General features: G+C 36.8%; 1 protein-coding gene across 4 annotated transcripts in view; it reads left to right on the forward strand.

Annotated features, from left to right (window-relative positions):
- Positions 1-23,935, forward strand: part of SS18 (SS18 subunit of BAF chromatin remodeling complex) — a 42,965-nt gene that overhangs the window by 13,271 nt on the left and 5,759 nt on the right. For 2 of the 4 annotated variants that reach the window (XM_034061333.1, XM_031052835.2), the window contains 6 exons: positions 5,347-5,500; positions 11,152-11,373; positions 18,989-19,156; positions 19,890-19,994; positions 22,143-22,235; positions 22,971-23,093. In XM_034061333.1, coding sequence (XP_033917224.1) covers positions 5,347-5,500; positions 11,152-11,373; positions 18,989-19,156; positions 19,890-19,994; positions 22,143-22,235; positions 22,971-23,093 — 865 coding nt within the window. The remainder of the gene's footprint in view (positions 1-5,346; positions 5,501-11,151; positions 11,374-18,988; positions 19,157-19,889; positions 19,995-22,142; positions 22,236-22,970; positions 23,094-23,935) is intronic. The other 2 variants (XM_034061337.1, XM_034061346.1) reach the window with 2 other exon arrangements.

Here is a 23,935-nt window from a genome sequence, read left to right on the forward strand (position 1 = left end):
ATACTAAGAGTTTCTCTGATTTTGAAGGTACTGAGATTTAGAACATTCTGAATTTAGAATTCTTTACTGCTGGTGTCACAGCTAGTACTCAGCAGTGAGAGCCCATATTATATTTGTAATTAAATTCACTGTTTAGACATGATTGTAAATGCATTCCACAGAAATCCTTCCTACCCCAAAATATTACACTTGTGGAGAATTGATATAGGTTATTCTTTGTATTTTTTTTTCTTCTTCATTTAAGATACTCTCAGTACCAGAATACCCTGTGACTTGCAGAAGAGGAGTTGTAGTCCAATTAAATAAATCTTGTTTCTTTCAAATATCAAAAATGTATTCCTTTATGATCTTATTTCCCAGTCTGACACCTCAGTAAGTACTCTGCAGGTGCCATCACCACCTATCAGCAGAGTACTGTTCTCTGAGACTAGGACAGGTGCTGTGATATCAGCAATGTGATATTAACAGGGCAGGGTACCTCCTGGGATGGGATATTTTGCTTCACAGAAAATGGGATTTGAGAACTGAAAACAAAGATGATTGATTAAATCGAGTTAGAGCTTCTCTCAGACAGATCAGAAGGCTCTTATGTTTGTGCTCCATGTAGCTTTTAATGGTTATTTGGAGAGAATTTAAAGAAAATTGTATTTTCCGTAGTGTACTTCAAATGGCTATTGCTATTTGTATTGATTAGCAGTACTGTGTGTTTAACACTGTCTCCTGTCTTTCATATTTTATTGATGATTGAGTTGATATTCCACCTCAGTTTTTATAACAATAAATGTTCTATAACCAAATCTTTCAATCTGCTGTTGATGGTAAGAAAAACCTAATAGGGCAAGAGAAGAGATGATAGATGAAAGTTCCAGATGTACAATTCCACCATGGCAGCTTTTATTGTTTGCTGTCTTGCATTTGATCTGATTTATTATTTAAAAGAAAATCCTCTAACAAAAATGCAGTTTGGTTATTGCATTAAATGTATGCTTTCAAATAACTTTTGGGTTTAGTAGGATTTGTTTGCTGAAAAGTTATCAGGTAAAATCTAATGGGTCTTGTCTCTTTTTTTCTATTTTGCTTTTTCTTGTCTCCTTTTTTGGTTATCGCTGCAGGTTAGTTTCAGTCTTTCTCAAGTTCAGGTTCTCAGAGTTGGACAAAATAGCTTTTAATTTATTTGTTTTATGCTCGGATAAATTTTAAATGCTCATAGCAGCTATAAATTGTTATCTGTGTGTTTGGGGGAGTGAGCCAAAAATGAGTGTTTGTCTAACATCTTCTCATTCTTTTAATTTACTTCTTACTGACAGTAAAAAAAATAACAAGTTCTGCTTCATAATTGGAATAAAATTAGCAATTATTTTAATTTCCTTTCTCCCATGCATTCAGCAGGAGGAGGGGAGTAGCTTCTCTTTTGGCTCTGTTAGCCTAACTACATTTAGATGTCATTTCACCCTTTATATTTACACTCAATGTGTAGGGTTCCTTTTGGGTAACTTCCCTTTCACAAAAGGTGGGGAGTTTCTTTTACTTTTTTCTTCATTAAGTATTTGTCTTTCAAATGCTGTGCGTGGGTTATGCTAAATTTATGCTGATTTAAAAGTTTATCAGGTGTACAAACCTTCAGCAACTCTGATAGATACAGGAAGCTGCTGTTTTAAAACAATTTTTTCTTGCTTTCTTCTATCTGTGACCAATAGAAAAAACACATGGGAGAAATTTCACTGCGGAATACTTATATCTGCAGGTGACATTTCTTTTTAATTACTAGCAGGTAATGATTGGTTTATGACCCTGACATGAAGCCTTGTAAGACACTTTTAAAATATACTGTATAAAATCCTATATAACTGTTTCAATTACATATACATGATTGTCTCTATATCTTAAACGTTGTTCTAGTGTCTTCTGTTGATGAATTCCTCAGTTTATGTGATTTATGTGGTGTCTTGTATGTTTAATGTTATTCCTCAATTTATTGACTATTCTCCTGGGGTTTTCTTTGTTGTTAAAGCATAAATTGGATGATCTACTTTTTGTATGAAACGTACATTAAATTGTATTTCTGTCCTATCCTCTTCATTTCATTTTAAGGTAGAAAAAAAATCTGTCCTTTTTTTACTTGTTTCAGGTGATACCATTCAAAGTTAAAAATCACTGGTTGCCTATCTTTGCAACCCTTCTGCTTTCACAGTATCTTTTTGTGATTGCTTTCCTCAACTTGAACTGTCATGATTACAAATACCATGACTTTTTTTTTTTTGCCTTGCATATTATACCTCGTTCTTGATATGACAAGTACTGCAGATAATAAAAAAGTTCTTTCTGGATCTTTTTTAATTCTTTTTTTTTTCCCCACCAAACTGTTTGGGTAGTGGTCAAATTTTTTTTTTTTTTTTATTTTCTGGGTTAGTTCCTCTTTCTGAAAAAAGAGTGGTTCAAAATTCAGTGTACTTGCTCTGTATTTATCCGTGTTGAACCCTGGCACTATTCAACTTTTTTCTCCTACAATTTTCAGTAATTAATCTTGCATGATCTTCAAATGTTGGTATTTACTAACAGATATTTTCAGGGAACCTCTATGTGTTCCTTCTTTCTTTAAACTTCATGAAAGGTTGTTGCTTATTTCTTCCCTTTCGGACATTTCTGATCAATGGAAGCATACACCCCTAGACAACATATTTCTGCAAAGGCTTTGTCAAAAACTTATGCTAAGAAATTTTTGTTAAGCATGCAGCTGAGTGGTTTAATTTATATTGTTTAGAATTTCTAATAGATAAGAAAGATTTGACTTCTCTTATTGATACTTTACTGACTCATCTTTATCATCCGTGGAGTTTCATAATACCCTAATTATTTTATCATTTACTTGTAGCTTGGGGAAAATGTATCACAGATTTATGATTCCCAGAATTGTACATTGTTCATTTACTTTCTGTTCATCTTACTGGGTAGTTTAATGAAAGATCAAATGTTTTTCACAGCTTGGATCTTTTTTTTGCCTTGTTTCAAGAATCTAAAGTGGGTTCACACAGATCTTCAAGCTCTTTCCATATCCAGAAGCTCCTCTTGCTAAATTATTTTCTGGTAGTGCTTTTTGGGGTGTTTTTAATCACCCCCTCAGTTCTCTCAATTCCTTGTAGTTTGTGAAGTTTCTTGTGGGTTTTTGTATCTAATGGGATTTAAAAAATCCTTGTACTTTTTTCCTTGCCCTTGGATGTCTGCCCTCAGTGCTTTTTGTTTGTCTTTAACAGTAGTTGTTTTGAAAACTGACAGAATCAATTTTAGAGTTGGAATATGTAGTTTTGTCTTAAATGGAGATTTTTTTTTTGGTGTGTGTGTCCATCTTTCCATGCAAAAGGGCATGCCTGTGCTGGTGCAGTTATACTTGCAGGACAGCTAAAGCTGACTATGATCTAATTTTTTAGTACTTCATAGTAATTTTTATTATCAGCCTATTTTGTGAACACTGGGTTTACTAATGATTTATACTTGGAATACAAGTAGTTCAATTTAATTCTGAAAATATTTCAACTTGGATGAGTTTTTGGCTTTGCTTTCTGCTGACATGGGGCTGTTGTTAATGCTATGAGCTCTAGCTGCTCATGTGAAGATACCAGCAGTGTTGGTTTTGCTGGTATTCCAAAACATGCTTTCTAAATAAAACTTAAAAACAGTCTGTTTTCTTTTTTGTGTATTTTTCTGTTTTACATAATTTGTTAGGTACAAAAGCAGGATGAGAGCTCTTGAAAGTGAAGGGAAAAAAGACTTACCTGCAACATTCTTACTTTGCTCACTAGTGGAGGAAGATCAAGTAAAACTGAGCAGGATTTTACTCATAGTGTTCAGAGAGTAGAGCTGCCTTTCACTCTTACCTCTTCTACTTTCTGCCATTTCTGCTATAGGATGAGGAAGACTTGCTTATAAAAGGTCCTTGTGGAGGAAGGAGAAGAATTTTGTAAGAGAAGTCATTGCTTGCTTCCATTTTCCTTCCTCCCTTTCCTTCCTCCTGCTGAAAAAAGCCTTAACTAATTTCTTGAGGACTTTCTAATACTATTGCAGGGAAAATAATACCTGCTTGAGATATTTGAGGAAATGCTGAAAAAATAGTATTGCTCCCCTCCTCCATCTGTCACCCAAGTGAGTATAGGTCTCTCTATTACCCTGATGCTACTGTTCCCAGGGCCCAAAAGGGGTCCTGCCTTACATTCATTTGGAAAGCGTTGCTGTTTTCTACTGTATTACTAGTTGTTTTTACCAACCTCCTGATGAGTAGGTGTAGGTATAATGGGGGCTGGGCTAGACAGGAACTTGGGATTCACCCCCTTGGCTCTTTCTCCAAAGAGAAATAGAAAATACACACATCATTGTGTCACAGGAAGAGTTTTGCATGGATAGTCACAGCCTTTTAGAGAGTCCTCGGAAGCCAAAGACCCAGGCTTTTGCTCTTACAGAGATGGTTTTTATTCCCTGAAAGCATTTGGCTAAGGTATGTGAAGAGGATCGTTTGGTCTCGCAGGTGTTTTTACTAGGAAAGCAAAGCTGGCTACCAGCAGTTTCTGTGTCTCCTTACATTGCTGAGAGTAGAACCTACTGGTAAATTCCCCCTTGTATTTATTGTTTTTCTTGCTCTCCCTCTTTGAACTCTCAAGGTTATTCAGTTATTTTCCTCACAATTTCATTAGGAAATTTGCCAAAAACATCCTTTCTAGGCAGCTGTCTCTGGACCTTTGGAGGCCAGCACTAATGTGCTCTCAGTCTGTAGGGGGTGTTTGGCATGGAATTATGAACTAGGCCTTCAGCGATTCAGGGGAGAGATGGGAAGAGATCGCAAACACTTTACCACAACCAGGTGCAAATTTTTGCTAGTCTGTGAGCATGCAGAGGCTTTTTTCTCATGTCATACCTGTTTTGTCCTGGTGCAAGTTCTGTTAACAGCAACAAATTGTTGGTGCGAGAGAATTACAGCGAAGAGCTCTGCCCAACAAATGTTGCTTTGAAGGGAAAGCTTGTTGGTGTGTGGGAGGGAACGACCCCAGCAATCTTAAACTGTTCAGGTATAATTTTTAATGGGGCATTTATTTGTATTTTTTCTATTTGAAAGCACTGCTCGAAGGTGCTGTGGTGTTGCCTGCATGTAATACTTATGTAAAATTGATTGGAGTATTAAGCATTTTACCAAAATAAATACTAGGAGGAGTTAACCTTATCAGAAAGAGCAAGAAACACATTTCAGTGCTTTCTTTCATACCCTGCTGAACAATATAGGCAACTGCTGTACCATATGTACATATAATATATTTGTCAGACTAACTGCTTCTCGTGTTTGACTAAACTGTCTCCTTTCAGCCACCCACACAGAATATGCCTATGGGTCCTGGAGGGATGAGTCAGAGTGGCCCTCCCCCACCGCCGCGCTCGCACAACATGTCTTCAGATGGTATGGTAGGTGGGGGCCCTCCTGCACCACACATGCAGAACCAGATGAACGGCCAGATGCCTGGTAAGTTTTTCTCCTCTAAGACATTAACACCAGTGTTGCCTGGCAACTGAAACGACATGGGGGCTCAAGGGATACTAGATTGTTGATGACAAAACTGCTTTGAATGCCCCCGAGTACAAGCTCTCTTAGAGTTTGTTAGCTACAGAGCTACGTGACCTGTATTCAGTGTTTATCAGGCTGCCCTTGGGCTTTGATGTAGCTGACACACAGCATTCCTCTGATGAACAGAACTGGCTAAATTTAGTCTGTTTGAAACCGTGCAGTACAGATGGCTTTAGAAGGCTTACTGGGGAAAGGTATTGGCCTGTGGCTGAGTGAACACAAATCCTTCCATGAAAAGATAATATGAAATCATTGTAGCTAAATAATTAGATAGTAATAAAATAGAGACACCTCAAAGAGGGCGTTTCAAATGTGGGTAAATGTAAAAAAATAAAACATTGCTTTTATACAGAAAGTCATCCAGCTTCCACTAATCCTCTGTATTCTTTATGACTGAAGATGTGTTGAATCGTAAGGGATTTGTAAAGAAATGGCCTCCAGGTTATTGTTCTAGGTGTAAATTTTAAGTCAGTTTTTATGCCATCCTGTTTCATAATAAAAAGAAAAGTGCTTGGAAGTCAGAAACAAAGCAGTGAAACAGGATGATAAAATTCAACACTGTACCTACCAGTAGTGGCTTTGGGGTAACTATTCCCTTTAGCAGTCAGATCAGAATGGAATAGGCCATGGAAAAGCTTGCTTCTTTATATAGAGGCTGTTTCCCAGAATTTCCACTCATAAAGTCGTACTGCCTATTTCATGTGAATTGGCTTTCATCTTAAAATTGCATTCCCAGGATTGCTTTTGTTCAGGACCCCTTCATTTTTTTTTTTTATATGGAGGAAGTTTTCATACAAAAGCTCTTCAAGGTATTGATACTCCCAACAAAGAAAACTACTGTCAAAGGATCTTTGAAAATTCATGTCTTGGTGGTCACAAGGAAAAGCTCTTTGACAGTAAACACAGTAAATAACTATGCAAAACTTAATATGAAGTAGAAAATAGAATGATTGCTGTAGTCTCTAATTTCTGTGCAAATCTTGATAAAATGGACCTGATAGTGACAGCTTTTCTGAGAAGAGTAGCTGAATAGCCTCCAGGGATTGTGTGTGAGAAGTGTAATAAAAGATCTAGAGAAGAAGTTACTTTCTTGGTCATGGTCTGCATTTGCAAGTGGAAAGAGCGATATATGCTGCTCCCTAAGTAGGTCAGAGATATTCTGGTTGTGAAGTCCTCTATCCATCTAAGATCCATCAGCTCCCATGGAGAATAGCATTGCCTCTCACAAATCAGTCTCTTTGACCCTCTAGTGTAATCATATTATTGTTATTATAGTGATCTTTTCCAAGGAGAAGGATTACTAAGGCACAATGTGAGCATAATGACTTCACTGCAGAGCCACAGGGGAGAAAAGTCACTGCTTAAACATACATATTTTGTAATTAGATAGAATAAGGAAAGAGCTCTTATGAAAATATGTGAAAGGTAAATAGGTTTGTTTTGGTATTCACCTAGACAGATACTTAAATACAGTTTCCAACTAAGCTTTAATTTAGCCTTTTTTCCAACATATTTCCTTTTTTGAATATCTGTTTCTTCCATTTTCTGTTTAAGGTTGTCTCTGAGGATGTGAAGATTAACAGTTTAGGATGAGGGCATCTCTAATATCAGAAAGGCATGCTAAAATAATTTCATAGTTCATAGTTGGAAAAGGGGAAACAATAATTTTGTTAATTGGATTACTGAGTATTTTGGGGTTTTTTGTTTGCTAGTTTGCCTGTGTATGAGCACATGTATTTAATGTATTTCTGCATGTATGTATTTAATAATTTCTGCAGTGTATGCATTTGCTTTCTTCTTTATGGGGCACTTACTCTAATGTTATGTAGACAGTTTGTAGTGGAAGCCAGATATAAACCTTTAAATATCTGAAGAGACAGATGATCTGTCTAAAAGGAACAAAGTTACTAACACGCAAACTGAGAGAATCTAGGTTTGACAGCCACAAGTTCACTGGCCTGGAAGAAATAAAATCAAGGCTCCTAAAAATACCAGTTGAGGATTTCTGGAAGGCTTAATCTGAGCATGGGCTTCCACCAGGCTGAGTATCGGTGAAAGGGTTAATAGGATCGAAAGAACTGCCCAGTGATGGACAGAGCATGAGTTGTTCTAAAGTTCTGGCATAGACCTGTCCCATTTCCTAAAGGGCAAAAGATAGTTTTTCTCATATTTTTGTTCTGCTTAATAAAGGACCTGGAGTGCTACTGAAGCCCTTAATTGCATCTCTCGACAAGTGAGTGTCTTTGTCCTTTTCCCAGGAAAGACAGGCCTGATTAACCTTTTTCAGCCTGTAGTGGAACTGTTTCCTATTCCTGTGACAGATCGTGGCTTTTACCTGAAAAAGTTACTGTCTGAAGAGTTACACTGAGAGTTTGATACAAAGTACATTTAGATTTGGAAGGAGATTATGAATTGGGTTGTGCTGGTGGCAAGTTACCTTCCTGATTTCTTGAGCTTGTTTTATCACATGTAGAAAGCTGAAAGGTAAGACTAGTCTTAGGGTTTTCTGACCTTTGTCATGACACTCTGGTAGGTGGCCTTCTGAATAACAGGTGCTTGTTTATTAACAATATGTTCTCTCCAAGTTATCTTTTCTTCCTGAAAATGTACTTTCAAATGCGCTTAGGCTGGCTTAAAGCTTCTTAGAGCTAAGATATGGTCCACAAGTGGTTAGGAGGAAAAAGGAGTTCTTTTTATAGTCAAGATAGATTCTTATTCCACTAACTTTATTGCAACACAAAATCTAATTAGTATAGCATCTGAAGCAGTTATTTTAATGACAGATGCACACTTCATGTTTCATTCATATTCCATTCTTTCTATCTCATTCATTTGTATTAAAAAAGAATTAGAAAATATTTGCATTGTCCTTATGTGCAGTATTTTGGCAAACTATTAAAAAAAAAGTTTGTAAAGTGTGTTCTTACCGTTTTTCATTTGCAAGGATTTTTGTTACTACAGAGATAGCTTTTCCTCGATATAAGGAAGAAATTCTTTACTGTTAGGGTGGTGAGGTACTGGAATGGGTTGCCCAGGGAGGTTGTGAATGCTCCATCCCTGGCAGTGTTCAAGACCAGGTTGGATGAAGCCTTGGGTGATATGGTTTAGTGTGATGTGTCCCTGCCCATGGCAGGGGGTTGGAACTAGATGATCTTGAGGTCCTTTCCAATCCTAACTATTCTATGATTCTATGATTCCTCTGTCCTTGTCTTCTAGCTTCTCAGTAACAAACTATCTGATTTTGACCCCAGAACATGGTTGACCCCAGAACATGGCACATGCCTGTCATTTCTTATGCCAGCTTTCCTTATGAGTGACTTCTATTTTGGTGCTACCTGAGACATGCAGTGTAAACCAGTGTTTTAAGGAAGGTATTTAATTTTTTCAACTTCTTTTCTCTTGTGATGATTTTTGCCTTCCCCATTTTGCTTCATATATTACTGGTCTTAAAAACTTTTTCCACCATGTGTTTGGCTAGCTCTCTGAAATCCATTATTGACAGTTTCTTCCTCTTAAGCAAAGAGGAGCAAAGCCACTCCCAGGAACTGACTTTCTGGCACTAACCTTGTGTATTCCGTTTCTTAGAAAGGAAATTAAGAAGGTAATCTAGCAGTCCTGCAATAGTTGCTTGGCACTACAGTCTGACGCTTTTCTTCACCTTAGCTTTTTATTTTAACACACTGATGATTGATCTTGTGGTTAGAGATTATCTCACTTTCTCAGAATTAAATGGTCTTTGTTTTCTCACAGATTTAGGCAGTGTCGAATTGGAGAGGACAGAATAGGCACCTATAGTTCTCTGTCATGGTCATAATCCTGTACAATGAGTTACTTTTTCTGTATTTGTGCTGTATCCACCCTTGTACAGTTCAGGAATCTCTGCTGACCTTGTTTTGCAGGAACAGTGAACTGCATATATGATACTTTTGTCAGCTTTTTCACTTTCTTTGATAAAATAAGCTTATGTGTTCTTTTCATTAAGGTGTCTTGAAAAGGACAAAGGATAAGCATACTCTTAAACTTACTCTGGTTTTTAAGTTGGCTTTTCATAGGTGTATACCTTCATCATTGGTATCTTTTTCTTCTGCATCTTTTTTGTTTGCAGGTCATTTGGTATTGCCTCTGTGACCTTGTGTACAACTCTGTGTCTTTCCTTTTGTGTTCATTCTGTCCTATATTAGTGGAGTTGTTTCTTTAGCCAAGACAGAACTTGGGAGCTGTTTCCATCTGAAGGCAGATATGTGTTCTGGTGTTTCAGTTTTGTTTTCTTTTTCCTCAGAGGGGAGATATGTAATTAAATCACTGTTTTCCTACAACTTTCCTGGCATAGTTACTTTTAGGTTCCTTTTCAGAGTTTCTGTATTTCTTAGGGTGTTGTAGCTTAACAAAAAAATCTGTGGTATGTTTGACAACCATGGCATCTTCTTGATGAACTCTGTATACATCAGCACTTGCCTTGTTTACAGTTGACTTACTCTGTCACATGCTCTCTGGTGATACATATCTTTATAAACTCCTCGTGGTTCTTGTCATATGTATGATCCTTGCATTTCATTTACTTGTCATATTTATATCCAGTCACACCTCTTACTAATTTTACTCCTACTGTCTTCTCACTTACCCCAGCTAAAGTGATGAATAAGCTGATAGGATAGTACAGTAATGTTTAGACTTTTAAAAATATCCATTGAGACAAGATTTAATTCAGAGAATGAGCCAATTTCAACCTGTGTTGTCAGGAAGAGGGGAGATAAAGGGTGTGAAGGGGTGTAGCTGGTACATAAGTATATAGAATCATAGAATAGTTTGAATTGGAAGGGACCTTCAAAGGCCATCTAGTCCAAGCCCCTGCAATGAACAGGGACATCTTCTGAACAGGTTGTTCTTCCTCTGCATCTTTGCAAGCATGAAATGGGAGCTGATAATTTGGTGGTTGTCCTTCCAGACATCATCTCCTACCCTAGTAATCTGTAAATACAGAATAATGGCTATAGCTTATAAATTCAAGCAATATTAAATATGCCTTCAGCCATTTTTATTCTGCATATGTTTGTACCATGTCAGTGTTAGTAGTGTCTGACTTTTTTTGAGGGAGAGGGAGAGAGGATTAACCATTGCAGAAAAGTGTTTAGTATGATTTGTTTGAATAAACAGAAATGTTATAGCTATTGTGACAATTATATAGTTGTAGTAGAGCTACTAAGCTGTTTTTAAACTGCTCTTGTGCAGTTCAGGTTGGAATTTGTGGTGTGTTGTGTGATACTGAAAGACTGGGATTGCATATGTTATGCATATAAGATGAACGGTGTGATAATTTACACTTTTGCTGTACTAGCTTCAGTTACTCAACAAAACAAAATTGCATAGTAGAACTGAACTTGGACTGCTAACTACTTTTAAGTTTTGAAATAATGAGTGAACTGTTTTAGCTTTTTTAAAATGTAATTGTATTTAATGACTTTTATTTACTTTTGTGATTCAGTATGACTATATTTGCTTGTTTTATGATACTTAATGTAGAACCTTTTTTCATGTTTTTCTTTCTGAAGGACCTAATCATATGCCTATGCAAGGACCTGGACCTAACCAACTCAATATGACAAACAGTTCCATGAACATGCCTTCAAGTAGCCATGGGTCAATGGGCGGCTATAATCACTCAGTGCCATCCTCTCAGAGCATGCCAGTGCAGAACCAGATGACTATGAGCCAGGGACAGCCGATGGGCAACTATGGTCCCAGACCAAACATGAACATGCAACCAAACCAAGGTAAGTGTTAGCTTCTGTAAAAAGGAATTATCTCAGGTACAGACATCTTTAAAGGTCTTTTCCTGCAGATTTCTCGCTCTAAATGCATTTATACCCATGTTTGTACGACTCAACATCTTCATTCTCCCATGTGTCAATGACTTTTTATTTATTTGCAGACATTGAACTGTTTTCAGGTATTGTGTGAGAATCTAGAATTGGATCTGCTTTCATCAGTTACAAACTTGAGCTGCTGTTTATCTTTTGCAGACTTTTACACTTCTATCTAAATGTTGTTATTGCTTGAGTTGATAAAATACATCTCTACTCTTCAGTCTCTTGGGTAAATTGAAAATTTGAAGTCAGGTAGCCTTTAGATTTTTTTATACCTAAGTAATCCTTGTTCTCTGCTGCATGCTGTTTTAGTGTGGAATGTCTTTTAATCTTGAAAAAATAAAATCCAGTTCCAGGAACAAATCCACTACTCCCTAATGTGTAGGTAGTAAAATTCAAAACTAATTTTGTATCTGTAATATTTGCATAGCATAAACAGAGATGATGTATCCTGTTGAAGTGCAAGGACACTGCAGAATTTAAATACTGCATTAGGGTCACAACACACCAAATTATTAAGTTGTGTATAGATACTGCATATTCTTATAAATGTGCTTTACAAATCAATGAGCAGTATTGTTAACTTAAATCTGTTACTACATTGGCTCTGGACGTACCACCTGCTAGAAGACATGCTGCAAAAGTTTGGGACCATTTGTTCCTGAGGCGTACAGACAGATCAAGTGATACTGATTGGTTTGTTTATTGTATCACTCAAAAGGTTCAAAACAAACAAAAGACGAAGTTATGAGAGATCAAAAATAACTCAAGACAAAACAGAAGTTTCTGCAGTTTTTTTATCAGTAGTGAAAGTGGCAAGTCTGAGTCCGTCCTTGTACACATTGTTAAGGGCATTTTTCTCACAATTCAATGGCAGAGGAAACAAAAGATAGGCATATAGCAGAGGAAGCTATCACAAGGGGGAATATTTTTCGCTGTCTCACTGAATGGGCAAGTTATCTGTGTATTCTGAGCAGTAGACAATGGACTAATTTTTGGAACATTGTAAGATGCTTTGGAAAAGTCCTTTGCATGCTCACTTTGAATTTCTCAGTTGCAGTTAGCAATAAATATGTCGCAGTATGTGTGAGGGAGCCATCCACTAAGTCAGTCTGCAGAAAACAACTTATTTTGTATGACTGGCTTACAATTTAGGACTAGTGATTATTCCATCTCGAAGTAGAGTTCTTTATTCTTCCTTGTAATATTCCCCTGCTGTATTTTCACTACTCTGTCAAACTTGAAAATTGCTCAGTCAGAGTTAAGGAAGAAAGGTACTTAAAAGGTTTCTGTTCTGAACAAATAATAGTACTGAAGTGGCTTTGGGGAATAAAAAATAAAGCAGTATCTAGCCAAATTACAGGTTCAAGAACAAGAGCAAATTCTCTAGTGAGAGCAAGAGTTGGAGCCATTGCCTGCCACTCAGGGCCGCAGTAAGCTTTCAGTTGGGTAACTGTTTTTTCCAAATTTTGACCCTTTAGACTGACACTTTTTCTGTTCCAAGTGTCTGCTTCAAGGCTGGGGTTTTGGGTTTGTTTTGGTTTTTTTTTGGTTAGTGGTGTTTTTTGTTGCAGTTTGTTTTGGGGTTTTTTTTTTTGGTTGTGCCCCTTGCTTTAGAGCAAGGCTCTGAAACTTGTCTGTTATGCCAGCAAGGTGCTGCTATTTGCTGTATCAATGAAAATACTGTCCCAAATCAGTCATTAAATACTTAATATGTCTCCTCTGTTTTCTGCTTTTAGCTGATACGCTTGTATTGAGATTTAGTAACAAACTAGAGGAAATATTTTTTCTGTCTTTACTTGTGACTTACTATCTTGTCTTGTGATGCCAGGATGGCAGGGGAGAAAATGGCATGGGAGTCTGGGAAACTCTGCAATGTTGATAGGTAACCATGATCCAGTGTGGCTGGGCAGAGGTCTCAGCAAAGCATGGACAGAGCAGGCTTCTCATCTAAGTAAAGAAACAAGAGTGAACCACTAGGAAATGGATTAGGATGCAGTTTAACAAAAAGGGAACAAACAGGTTGTGACTTGGAGATTTCCGAACTAGTAAGGTGTGCTGCCAGTCAGAAATAGAAATGAACTAAAATTTCTGAATGTGTTTGTTCTTGTCAGAAGACATGTGCGAACCCCTAAACATGCTTTGTTCCTTTTTTGTGTAAAAGGGTAATCCATATTGAGAATGAGAGATCTTACTGTATCTTGTCAGTTAATAACAGCACTAGCTAAATGTAATGCTAAATATTCTGCCAGATAAGGTCTCTGTATCTCAAGTTGGCTGTTAGAAATTAGTAGATGTTTTTGACCGTAATCTTTTCCTGCATGGGTTCCTCATCTGTAGAGGAATTAGTCTGGTAAGATTATACCATCTGATTTCACAGGAGTGTTGTGAAAGTATATTCATTATGAAGATTTGGACATTTAGTTATAAATGCCTTAAGAAAACCTATGAGTAAATTAATAATTCTGTCTTCCTTCAGTGTTTGAGTAGGCATGGCATCTCACATGAACAATTAAGAGAAAGTGAAGTATTAAAATAGCTTTTCAGTGAATAATATCTATTGTGTACTGAATGAGGCAAGTGGTTTTGGAAAACAAGCACGCTGTCAGATGAAGACAGCATAACACAGAAATGTTTGATGTTGACTTTTGGGTGGTTTGAGCATAATTTTTATGTGCGTTTTCTAGCAAAACATCTTACTGTATATACAGATACTGAGGCAGATGGTGTTAGTACGAAAAAATAAAAAAGTGCTAATTAAAAAATAAAATGCATAGTAACAGAACCCATTATTTGATTTACTTTGCCTCTGCTTTGTATTTATTATTGGTTTGCACTAGTTTATAAAATGCTAGCCAGAAGAATATCTTAAATGAGAAGCAAAATTTGATAGTATTGGGTTTTTTATGTAGTCACTTCAGTTGAAAGAAGAGTTTTAGTTGTTTTGGATTTTGGTAGCATATTGTTTTAAGTGGGAGATCCTGTAGATGACTCTTGATTAAAAAGCTGCTGTAGCAGCCTGGGCTATCCATATGGAAAATTGTCTACCTTTTCTGAAAAGATAGGAAGCATCACAGCTGAGTGAATGTGGAAGAAACTAGGTTCTTGTGGGTACATTTCTTGTTTTGCATGGGAAGCTACTTCTGTTCAATGAAATATTTCAAGTCTTGCCAATCTTTTGACTTTTCAGATGGAAGGTGCAAGCTTGATTTTCCTGGAACCTGAAACTTATGTGGAAATTCCTCTAACTTCTGTTGAACAGATCTTTCACAGCCAGAGACTAATAATAAACAACAGAATTCAAATACCTTAAAAATAAGGATGAAGAACTGATAGTTTGGCTATCTCAGAAACTCTTTTTTTCTCAGATCCTTTTGCTAAGCTTGGCCATCTCAGAGACTGTGTTTCTCAGATCCTTGTGCTAGGATTCTGTTCTGTTGCCTGGAGCATTTGAAGCAAAGTTGCCAAACTCCTCTGTATTTAATGAGCATTATAGGTGCTTGGGGTGAGACAGGGGACTAGTTTACTTTTAACAGGTGAACTCTGCATGAGAGCATCCTGTTGACAACACTCAGTTGCAGAAGACCACTTGTTGAATTTGGTGCTGGGGTTTATTTATTTATTTATTTATTTTTTAATTACAATTTCATGTATATAAAATTAGAAAAAGTCCATTAAAGTTTTGGGGCTCTTTCAATTACAGGCAAATACAAAGAGATCATGGTGACAGCAGAGATGAAGCAGGTACAGACTTCCTATTCTTTTGTTGTCCACTTAAGGAACATAAAGATAGGAACATCCAGTGTTATCTGAAATAGAAGCCTATTTTGGTATGATAGATCAGATTAAAATTATTTCTGAGGTTGAGAACCTTTTGTGAATGACTTGCCATCTCTTCATTCCCATCTAAGCAGAGGCCATTACATTGCAATACCTTGCTTACAGTAGCTATGATGTTGAAAAGGACCTTAAGATCATCTACTTCCAAACCCCCTGCTGTGGGCAGCATTGTTGTCGGCCCCCTTCAGATACTGGAAGGCTGCTATAAGGTCTCCAGGCAGCCTTCCCTTCTCCAGGCTGAACAGCCCCAACTTTCTCAGCCTGTCTTCATACAGGAGATGCTCCAGCCCCCGATCGTCCTTGTGGCAGTCTCAATTTTCTGGAAATCAAGCCTATTAAAGAAAAATAAAATTATCTCTATGTTCTGAAATGTAGTCATGCTGTAGCTGGATTTGTAGGGTGTCTAGACATAGAAGACATTACAACTGTCCTAGCTTGAAAAAACAAAGATACAAACAGGCGCCACAGTGCTTATTCTTTTATCTGTTTTCTCTAGTGTAAAATATGAAAGGTTATGTTAGTAACTAAGGAATCTTTTGGTATTACTTCTTGTTATGTATTTTTTTGCATAAGTGACATCTGAAATTGTGGTTCAGTTTGAGATGGAGAGCTCCTTCTTCAGAAGTTTCAACTGTCAGCAGTTATTCTTGTCTTCTCACAGCACTTACCACCAGTATCTTAATTTCAGCAGAAGAGACAAAGCTAAGGAGACATTTTTAAACCATGATTTTTTTCTGCAGCTCTTTCATCCTCAGTACACTTCTGGTCTTGATTTGGTAGATTTATTTGGGAACCACTTCTAGTTTGCATTTTTGTTCCTCAGTATTCACCTTACATGTCTGAAGATTAGGTTGTCAGTTTCCTTGAGGCATCGTCAGGGTTTTCTATGTAAGATTTGCATCATATTAAGTATTCTATAATTAATAAATCAGCTTTATTATGGGCTTAATTAAAAAAAAAAAACCAACACCAAACCACCAAATTTGAACTTCCTTGCCCCTCAGAACTTCCCCATAAAATGGCTCTGTTGTGTGAGACTATAGAGGGCATGTTTCTTCTTTAAGGTATCTTCTTAAAAAGAGAGATGTGAACCAAACTGGAAGGAAGCCAGGCACTCTGTTATTAACACACTGCACAGTCTGATACAGGGTAGTGAATTCTCATTGTGGCTCTACAAAGCGTTAATGAAGTTCTAATTTAAAAAGCAAACAGAAAACCTCTACATTGCACCATGGGGACCCAACACATTTTATCACATTGTATTGTGACTAATATTAATATTGTTAATTAACAAGCTTTCTTGAGATCTAGGAATATTATGGCAACAAGTTTCTATTTTTTTTTTTCAAGGCTGCCTAATGTTTCTCAGTACTTCCAAACAGAGGAGCAGTGAAATGGAATAATATAAATTACCTACTTGTTCAGAAGATCAAAAAATTAAATAGATTTCTGCTAAGTGAAAACCACTTATGGTATCTCTGTTGAAACCGTTTTTTTACTTGAAAACCAGGCACAGAAATTGCCATGCTGAAGGATAGAAGCATAACTGGATCATTTTAAAAGTGGCCAATATTTATCTTCAGAGGAAAATGAAGCTTAACAGAACTAAGGCCACTTCTCACAGAGAGATTTCACACTGGGGTTTAATGGGATTTAACTAACACCTTTGAATTCATACCATTAATTAATTTGGCTTAACTTTCTCTTGAAACCCTACAAAGACAGGATCTAAGTGGCTATATATTCCTTTCCTTATATAAATCCATTGTCAGTACTGACTTTAGGTAGATTTTCAGTAAAGTGGTTTCATGTAGGACTTTATGCTTCTCCAGCACCTAGTTAAAAATATTAAACTCAGTGGCAAAATCTAGCGCACAGAAAACTGGATGATGCCTTTTTTTTTCTCTGGGATAGAGTCTAAGGAGTGGCTGTGCTAGTCAGATGTTTTGATTTGTTTTGTTTTTTACTTAGTCTTGTTGTCTGTAGTTCATAAAACATTAACGAGGGGGGGGGGAGAAGTTTAGGATTTAACCCTTATAACACTAGTATGTGTTAAGTGGTTTGAATTTATGCACTATAAAAATAGGTTGTTTAAGAAGTTTAGCTCCTTTCACAGTTCTTTCGTCACATTTTTAATACTGGAACCACTCTTTTCCGAAGTGGTATTAGAGGGGAAGTGAAGAAGCTGTTCTTTGTTAAAAGTCATATTGACCTAGCCTGTAATCTCATATAATGAAATGGCCTAATCATCATTTTAATTGCTGTATGGTGTCAGCAGGGTGTTCTTTACTGTCTGTTTTCATTACTGAAGTTTGCATTTCTTCAGTTCAGCCTTAATCAGATTTTCTCAGCTGGTAAAACGTGGGCAGTACTTGATCTCTCCCTGTCTTTTTCTGTGGTTCATAGAAATGTGGTGCAACTTTGTATGAAAGAAGAGTTTTGTTACAGGCTGCTTGGGACTGTTCAGTGGTGGGCAGAGCACAGATTCCTGTGGGCTTTTCGGCATACTGCTTGTTGTGTGCTTGCCTGACTCAGTGGTACATGTGGTTTGTCTTTACAGGCTAAATACAATTCTTTATTTCGTAATAACAGCCAAGTGGCTTGTTGATGGACTGTAACAGCATGTATATTAAAACTATTTCCTAAGGAGCTGGCAGTGTTAAATAATTTTTGTCACTTATCAAGTTCTCCCCATCAGTTTTTCATCTACACTTTCTTTGTAGATGCTTTTTAAAACAAGCAAATAAAAAATGTTGAAAGTGTTTCAGTTACCTTTGTGCATGAGTAAACTTTCTGTATAGTTGTTCTGGGCTCAGCTGCAACAGTTATTTTTCTCCTTCTTAGTAGCGAGTGCAGTGCTGTGTTTCGTCTTTAGTCTGAGAACAATGCTGATAACACACCGATGTTTTAGTTGTTGCTAATTAATACTTAGACCCAGATCAAGGACTTTTCGGTCTCACATGCTCTGCCAGTGAGGAGGGGCACAAGAAGCTGGGAGGGAGCAGAGACAGGACACCTGATCCAAACTAGCCAAAGGGCTATTCCATACCGTAGCACGTCATGCCCAGTATATAAACTGGGGTGAATCACCCGGGAGGTCCAGATTGCTGCTCGGATTGGGTTGGATATTGGTCAGCAGGTGGTGAGCAGTTGTACCATGCATCATATGTGTTTATTGTTCTTTTTCTCTTCCCTCTTTAGCTTTATATTCTCTCCCCTTTGTTATTTCCCTTATAGGTGGTGGTTAGCACTAGTAGTTTTGTGTTATACCTTAGTTATTGGACTGTTCTTATCTGGACCTTATCTGAACCCTGTGGGAATTACATGCTTTTGATTCTCTTCTCTATCCCACCAGGAGTCAGGGGAGGGAAAGGGGGAAGAGTGAGTTAGCAGCTGCATGGTTCTGAGGTACCAGCTGGGCTTTAATCACGACAGTAGTTTGAAGAAAAATCGTCTAGAAAGAAGCTTCATGGAGGCAGAGTTCTGTTTTGTAATATGGTTCCTTGAATTGATTGTCTGTGTTTGTATAGGTCTAGAAACAACAAATCCTTATGAGAGCACTAGAAATAAGAGTATTTTTTTGGTCTATTTTTAAAAGGTTGGGTTTTCTATGTTCTGTTTGAAGGGTTTAATTGCAAGTTATGTGTTACAGAAGACGTGTTTGCTGCTTTTCCTTCTACAGGTCCAATGATGCACCAGCAGCCTCCCTCCCAGCAATACAACATGCCACAAGCTGGTGGCCAGCATTACCAGGGGCAGCAGCCACCTATGGGAATGATGGGCCAAGTTAACCAAGGAAATCACATGATGGGTCAGAGGCAGATTCCTCCGTACAGGCCACCACAGCAAGGTAGGACTTCACTTCAGTGTTTTTACATTGGCTTTAAATAGCCATCTTTAAAACTATTTTAAATCACTTTTCTTGCTTACAATTACAATCAAATTATTGAGTGTCACAGACTGTTTGTGGACTCTTTTTGTTACTCTTTTAAGGGTGGCTCTTGCAGTGACAGATTACTGGTCTGACCATGAAGTGTGAAGACAAGTATTTCTTTTATTTTGAATTCTTTCTGACAAAAAGTATGTAAAAATACTCAGCATCTCAAATATGCTGATGCAGAATTCTGTTTCAATATTTAAATGATAGGTACAGTAAAGGAACAGAGTGCCTGCTTGGCTCTGAATTCGCTCAATTACAAAAAAAGGAACAATGTTCCACAATCTTGCTTCTGCTTTTTTTCCCTTTTTTTTTCTTGCCAGTCCTTTTAGAAAAGGAATAACTTTATTTTTAGCACCTTAGTCTGTTATGTTCATGTTGCTAAAATGAGCTCAAAACTGGAGTTTTTTACATATGTGCTCAATCTAGTGCAGCCAAACAACTGTGTGTCTGTGTATATATAGATAGATAAGTTTTATTTTTGTACTTTTTTTTAAGTAAACCAGATCACATATGTTGTCTGAAACGCAACAGTATGGGTGGGGAGTACATTTGAGAAAAATTTCTCATACTAAAATCAGAAATTAGGAGGCTTTATAACAGAGAAAACAAGTTATTTACGTATTGACTGGTTGTGGTTTTTCAGGCCCACCACAGCAGTACTCAGGCCAGGAAGACTATTATGGGGACCAATACAGTCATGGTGGACAAGGTCCTCCAGAAGGCATGAACCAGCAATATTACCCTGATGGTAATCTCTCATAAATGTTAACTTTCCCATTTTCTATACCTGCCCAATACTAATGTAGTCATATGCCCAAGATTAGGGAATAAGGCAAGAATAGTAATTCTATGTCATACCTCACATTTACAAAACCTTCCAAATTCAGAATTGTTACTACAGTTTAAGTTACTATGACAAGTTAATTTTACAATTTACTGAAAGCATGTAATTTGTGACTCCCACTTGAAACTCTAGCAAGTTTTAGTATTTCAAAATGAAGTGCTGTAATTGGTTTATCTAAAAGTGTGGAGGGTTCCTTCGCATATCTAGTATAATTGAGTTGAATTAAAACAGTTGTAAATTTCTTGTAATTAAAAGAGGGGGCAATATCCTTTTATTAAAGATTTTATTGAAGTTGAAAAACTTGGTAAAAAGATGTGGGTTTTCTGTAAATATTCTGGTTTTAAACTTAGTTTTAGTTTTTATGTAAGTTGCACAAATGTGTTATTGCTGCTATGGTATGGGCCTTCAGTTTAATCTTTACAAAGGGATAAAATGGTCCCTGCCCTGAGGAGATTATAATTGTGAATCCTCTTTAGAAGTTCCCCCAGTCCTTTCAAGGCAAGACTGGAACTCTGAATTTCATAAATCTGTCCTCCTACTTCTTGGAATTTAGAGTGCTGAAGGCCGTTAGATTGTGTTATGAGTTAGAAAAGCTGTAATTAACATGTTTTTGGGCTGAGCAGAGGCTGGGAGAACAGAGATGCTGACTCATGACTACTCTGATAACGGTGTGCGCAACTTAATGTTATCTTACAAAGTTCAAGGAATATGGTAGATGTTAATGTTTTAAGAATGTATACACAGCAAAGTGGAGTAATTGCCAATGCTGCTACTCATTGAAAATAAACTGATACAAGTTGGTTTTTAGAATTTTAATTTATATTAAATTGATTTTAAGATACATCGACGCACGTCTGTATAAGCTTACATGTGTTATTTGTGCAATTATCTGACAACTTGCATTAACTCATCAGTAACTTTTCATTTTGGAACTTCTGTGTTATGCACATGAACTCTAAAGGGTTACAGGCAATTTAGTAAGGGCAATTCAGTATTAGCATCAACAGCTCTGTGGCAGCACAGATTACTTCTCTAAGATCTATTTGTTCTGTAGAGTTAATCTTTATCATTACCTTGTTGTTACTCATAGAGCACCTGAAGACAATATATTGTAGTACTTGTTTTAATGAGTACGTATTTATATTAGGTTCGGTCAATGATGTATGGTAGAGTAGCAGAACTAAATATGATAACCTCTTAGTTTTAGAACTTTCTCATTTCCTTTTAATTCCAAAATTTTATTCCAAATTTATATAATCTGTGTAATTTTAATTTCAAATTTAAACATAATTGTGACTTGTTTTCTTGAAGCTAGCAGTAAGATATATTTTGGTCATCTGTAAGATAAAGTATATTTGCTATAAAAAGCAACAACAGGTAGGGTTCTTACTGCATATATTGGATTCTTAATCAGATATGCCAGAAAAGGAAGGTTTGTTTGCAGTGATCCTACTCAGGACTGAAATGTAAGAGGAAAAGATTTCTTAAGACTTGTAGGAATTCTGTTTGTAGGAAAAATTTTGAGGACATTGTTTTTCTGTCGCTTAAGAGCAAAATTTAATGTAAACTGTGGTTCATAACTTCATTGAGCTTTTTTTTGTTATATTTCACACTGCTTTTAGCATATGCTTTTGAATTGGAGATCAGCAGAACAGGTGTTAGACAAAGTATGATAATTGCTTTCTTTGTTCATTCTAATTTAATTCAGGTTATTTACATGTGAAAGGCCTAAATGCTTTCATTTTTTTTTTTTTGAGTGAAAGATAAAGTACTCCCCTCCTCCCCTCCAACAAGGATTATCAGTAGGTTAAGACCATCCCTTGCTGTGATGTTGCTAAAACTACTGCATTAAGCCTTTTTTTTTTCCTGTCACATGTTAATTCAATATGAAAGGAAATCATATTAATAAGTCTTTGGCTAATACATTTGAAAATTCTTTTTCATGTATATCCAGTTGAAATTTTTTTCCTTTTTCTGAGAAATGAAATATTTTGAGGGTTTTCACTCAGAGGCCATTAACGTTTCTTCCTGTCTCTTGTCGAATTGATGTAGGTCATAATGATTACGGTTATCAGCAACCGTCGTATCCTGAACAAGGCTACGATAGGCCTTATGAGGATTCCTCACAACATTACTACGAAGGAGGTATCTATATACCTTCACACACATACGCACATACATTCCCTTTCCTCCCTCACCCGCAACGGGAACAGAAATTCCTGCACAACACGACTTATACCCATGCAAAGCTCTTGTAGAATACTAGTTGCTGGCTGTCTTGAAAATTGCAGGGAACTTGAAGTGTTCAGAATAATTTCTTGCAAACACCTAAAATATATAACCACAATTTGCAATTTCTAACAACAGTAAAATGACTAAAACACTCTAGAGACTTTTTTTTTACCTCAATGGAAATTTTTATTTAAACATAAATTTGTTGGTTCAGTTGTCTATCTTTTTGTGTGTGTATATATATTTTGTATAATTGTAGTGCCGTTAGGAAACAGCTTGCTGATCTTGTGTAGCTAGTCTGTGCTCTTGTAGCTGTCCTTAATTTTGTCTTTTTTTGTTCTTTTTTTTTTTCCCTTTTATTTAGCATAGTCATGGTCTTATGACTGTGATGTTCCAGTAAATGTAATGCTCGTTTGGCAGAGATGCTGAAAATGCTGCAGTTCAACTTTGCACTACTGGCTTTAACTGCAGTTTGTTTGGCCGAATTCCTTCTCTTTGGTTTGAGTTTTCTTTGTTTTGTTCAGTTTTTGAAATCAATATTGCATTTTCATTTTGTTCTTGTGTTGTTGGCTGTGCATCTTAGAGGGGAAAAAAATTAATAAAGTTGGTATCTTTATAAGCTTTTGCTTTCTTGCAATCATCTTACAGGAAACTCGCAGTATGGTCAGCAGCAAGATGCATATCAAGGACCACCCCAACAGCAGGGTTATCCACCACAACAGCAGCAATATCCAGGCCAGCAGGGCTATCCAGGACAACAGCAGGGTTATGGTAAGAACCTGAAGACACAGACAGCAATCACAGAAAAGACTTAAGAGACATGTGTTATTCAGTCCATATTTTACTTGGTTGAAAGGCCAAGCTTGTGCAAAAGCTGCCCACAATTTCAGTGGGCCAAAACAAGAAAGCTTAGAAGACAGCATATTTTGGGAAGCAGATTGTGTTGGCAGTCTGGGACAGTGTGGTGGCACAGGAAAATGAAGGTGTCTGTAATTTAGAAAGACCCAGACTCTGCTCTCTTGTGTCCTCTGTAGGTGAACACTGTCAGGAGGGCACAAAAACAGCAGAGCCGTTTATACTGTTATGCTTGGATTTGCCGTATAGAACAAAATCTTTTAAAAACTAGTTTAAAGTTTCATCCTGTATACATTAATCATTCTTTTAAAATTCTTAATGCTGATCAGTAAGGAAATGAATAGGCGTTACCAATGCAGATTTCAAGAGAGGTTGCCTCATAAATTTGTACAAGTGGTGCAAACCTTCTGATGTATGGCAGGAATCAGAAACCCACTTCCACAAGTGAGATAATACAGTCCTTAAATTCAAGGAAAACCTCCCAAACAGGAAACTTAAAGTATTGCTGTGTAAATACTGTGCATTACATCTGAAAATTTGAGGCAGAAGAACATACTGAAAATACTGCTCTTTCAGGTTTTACTTGCTTGCATATTGTAAAGTTCTACACCTTTATTTCAGAAGAAGGAATCTCTAAAATCTAATTTCATATGTTTAACTTTCAGCTTTGTTGCAGGTTTAGGTGCTAAAACTTTTTCAGTGTTGTGTGTGTGCAAGGAGTGCATGAATGACTCATTTGCTGTTTAGATAAATGCCAA

This window comes from Melopsittacus undulatus, chromosome 1, assembly GCF_012275295.1.
Source record: "Melopsittacus undulatus isolate bMelUnd1 chromosome 1, bMelUnd1.mat.Z, whole genome shotgun sequence".
Lineage (NCBI taxonomy): Eukaryota > Metazoa > Chordata > Aves > Psittaciformes > Psittaculidae > Melopsittacus > Melopsittacus undulatus.